General features: G+C 54.4%; 1 protein-coding gene across 1 annotated transcript in view; it reads left to right on the top strand.

The window, feature by feature from the left end:
• Positions 1-3,255, top strand: part of LOC122542427 (stereocilin) — a 52,695-nt gene that overhangs the window by 38,992 nt on the left and 10,448 nt on the right. Inside the window, exons 21-22 of the mRNA XM_043680119.1 lie at positions 1,837-2,014; positions 2,945-3,114. Of these exons, the coding sequence (XP_043536054.1) occupies positions 1,837-2,014; positions 2,945-3,114 (348 nt within the window). The remainder of the gene's footprint in view (positions 1-1,836; positions 2,015-2,944; positions 3,115-3,255) is intronic.

Below are 3,255 nucleotides of genomic sequence, written 5' to 3'. Positions count from 1 at the left end.
CCGACTGGGAGCCCTCCAACCGCAGGGGATGAACTTGGACTTCACCAGTTTCTTCATCCCCCCTCCCCCCCCCTTGTCTCAGCCGGATCCCTCCCGCCTGGCACCGCCTTCCTGACCTGCAGTCTTCTTCTTGTCCTCTCCGCCTCCATCCTACTCCGACCTATCACCCTCACCTTGACCTCTTTCCACCTATCACATTTCCAACGCCCCTCCTCCAAGTCCCTCCTCCCTACCTTTTATCTTCGCCTGCTGAACACTCTCTGCTCATTCCTGAAGAAGGGCCTGTGCCCGAAACGTCGAATCTCCTGTTCCCTGGATGCTGCCTGACCTGCTGTGCTGTTCCAGCAATAAAGTTTCAACTCCCCTTTGGATCAGCCAAGGCTCATTGACTCACCCTCTTAGCGAGTCAATAGTTTGTAAGTTCAATTCCAGACTCCAGAGATTTGAGCTCAATATTCAGATTGAAACTTCCAGAGCAGTCTTGAGGGAGTGCTGCATTGTCGGAGGTTCAGTGCTGAGGGAGTGCTGCATTGTCGGAGGTTCAGTGCTGAGGGAGTGCTGCATTGTCGGAGGATTAGTACTGAGGAAATGCCATACTGTCAGAGGGTCAGTGCTGAGGGAGTGCCACAACTGTCAGAGGGTCAGTACTGAGGGAGTGTTGCGCTGCTAGAGGGTCAGTGCTGAGGGAGTGCCGCACTGTCGGAGGATTAGTACTGAGGAAATGCCATACTGTCAGAGGGTCAGTGCTGAGGGAGTGCTGCCCTATCAGTGGGTCAGTACTGAGGGAGTGCTGCACTGACAAAGAGTCAGTGCTGAGGGAGTGCTGCACTGACAAAGAGTCAGTGCTGAGGGAGTGCTGCATTGTCGGAGGGTCAGTGCTGAGGGAGTGCTGCACTATCAGTGGGTCAGTACTGAGGCAGTGCTGCACTGACAAAGAGTCAGTGCTGAGGGAGTGCTGCATTGTCGGAGGGTTAGTGCTGAGGAAGTGCCACACTGTCAAAGGGTCGGTACCAAGGGAGTGCTGCACTGTCAGAGGGTTAGTACTGAGAGAGTGCCGCACTCTCGGAGGGTTGGTACTGAGGGAATGCCACAGTGCCGGAGGGTTAATACTGAGGGAGTGCCACACTGTCAGAGGGTTAGTACTGAGGGAGTGCAGCACTGTCATAGGGGTTAGTACTGAGGGAGTGCTGTACTGTCAGAGGGTTAGTACTGAAGGAGTGCCGCACTGTCAGAGACCTGACCAATATCTATTCTCTAAAATTGTTGCCAACAAAATATTATTATTTGGTCATGATCACATTGTGGATGTTGGGATCTTGCTATGCGCAGGCTGCTTGCTATATTTTCAACTCTGCAAGAGTGGCTGCACATCATTGTCTGTGAAGAGCTTTGGGTTGTACTCTGATTGGGAAATGCTCTGGAGATATCCATGTTCTTATTTTTAGATTTGAGGTTACCATAGTAACTGGTCTTCAATTCCAAAGGACTGGAATTTAAAGGGAGTTGATGGCCTATGGTGTTATTGCTAGACTGTTAATCCAGAGACCCAGATAATATAAAGGGACCTAGCTTTGGATCCTGCTGTGGTAGGTGTCAGTATGTGAATTCAATAAAAATCTGGAATTAAGACTCTAATTGTTGATTGTTAGGGGAAAACCCCATCTGGTTCACTATGTCCTTTAGGGAAGGAAACCTTATTTAATTTGGCCTAGACTCCAGAGCCACAGCAACTCTCAACTGCTGTCTGGGCAATTAGGTTTGGGCCAATGATGCCCACACCCAGTGAAAGAATGAAAGAAGCAGCTATCCTTGACAGTTCCCTCTCTTTCCCAACAGGAGGTGCTGACAGCCGAAGTGGTGGAGCTGGTCCTCCTCAGTGAGGGCCGGTGGGGAGTGAGTGACATTGGCAGGGTCTGTCAGGAGCAGCAGAGTCAGTCTGCACACACAGCCCTCCTCAGCAAGCGGCTCAGCTTGGTAACCACGGCAATCAAGAGCATCACAAAGAAGCGAAGAGGTAAAGACGCAACCACTGTACACCCCAAAATGCTGAGACAGGCACGGTGCCTGTACCCGCCCAGGGGCCCTGAGACAGGCACGGTGCCTGTACCCGCCCAGGGGCCCTGAGATAGGTGTAGTGCCTGTACCCGCCCAGGGGCCCTGAGATAGGCACAGTGCCTGTACCCACCCAGGGGCCCTGAGACAGGCACGGTGCCTGTACCCATCCAGGGGCCCTGAGACAGGCACAGTGCCTGTACCCACCCAGGGGCCCTGAGATAGGCACAGTGCCTGTACCCGCCAGGGGCCCTGAGGCAGGCACGGTGCCTGTACCCATCCAGGGGCCCTGAGATAGGCACAGTGCCTGTACCCGCCAGGGGCCCTGAGGCAGGCACGGTGCCTGTACCCATCCAGGGGCCCTGAGATAGGTGCAGTGCCTGTACCTGGTAAAAACAATGACTGCAGATGCTGGAAACCAGATTCTGGATCAGTGGTGCTGGAAGAGTACAGCAGTTCAGGCAGCATCCGAGGACAGGCAGTGCCTGTACCTGCCAGGGGCCCTGAGGCAGGCACGGTGCCTGTACCTGCTCAGGGGCCCTGAGATAGGCGCAGTGCCTGTACCCTCCCAGGGGCCCTGAGACAGGCATGGTGCCTGTACCCACCCAGAGACCCTGAGATAGGCGCAGTGCCTGTACCTGCCAGGGGCCCTGAGACAGGCACGGTGCCTGTACCCACCCAGGGGCCCTGAGACCGGCACGGTGCTGTACCCCCCCCACCCCGGCAATAGATTTCCAAGACAGGATGGTGAGTGGCTCGGAGGGGAACTTGCAGGGAATGGTGTTCCTGTGTATCTGTTGCCCTTGTCCTTCCGGATGGCAGTGGTTTTTAAGGTAGTGCCTGGGAAATCTTGAGACATGAAAAGCTGATTTTCCCTGTGCTCCCATTGTAGATGGTATCCCAAACTGCATTGACATCAGAGCCACGTTTCCAATGGCCTGGAGCAGCAGTCAGCTTGCTGCTATGGCTGACAATGAATTTGCCGACTGTTTGGAAATTCTCACTCGCGATCGGGATCTGTCGGCAGAGCACCTGAAAATCCTGCTCACAAAGACCAAGCAGGTAAGTGGAGAATCCACAGAATCTAGCAGTAGCTCAGAATCCATACTAACAGGGGATTGAACAGGAGGAACAGGCCATGCAGCTTCTTTAACCAGTCCTACCCCCCCCCCCCCCCCCACCAAACTCTCCCAAACCTTCCCC

This window comes from Chiloscyllium plagiosum, chromosome 40, assembly GCF_004010195.1.
Source record: "Chiloscyllium plagiosum isolate BGI_BamShark_2017 chromosome 40, ASM401019v2, whole genome shotgun sequence".
In the NCBI taxonomy this organism is placed as follows: Eukaryota; Metazoa; Chordata; class Chondrichthyes; order Orectolobiformes; family Hemiscylliidae; genus Chiloscyllium; species Chiloscyllium plagiosum.
Note: the sequence above shows the minus strand (reverse complement) of the source record. Positions and strands in the feature narration are given on the sequence as shown.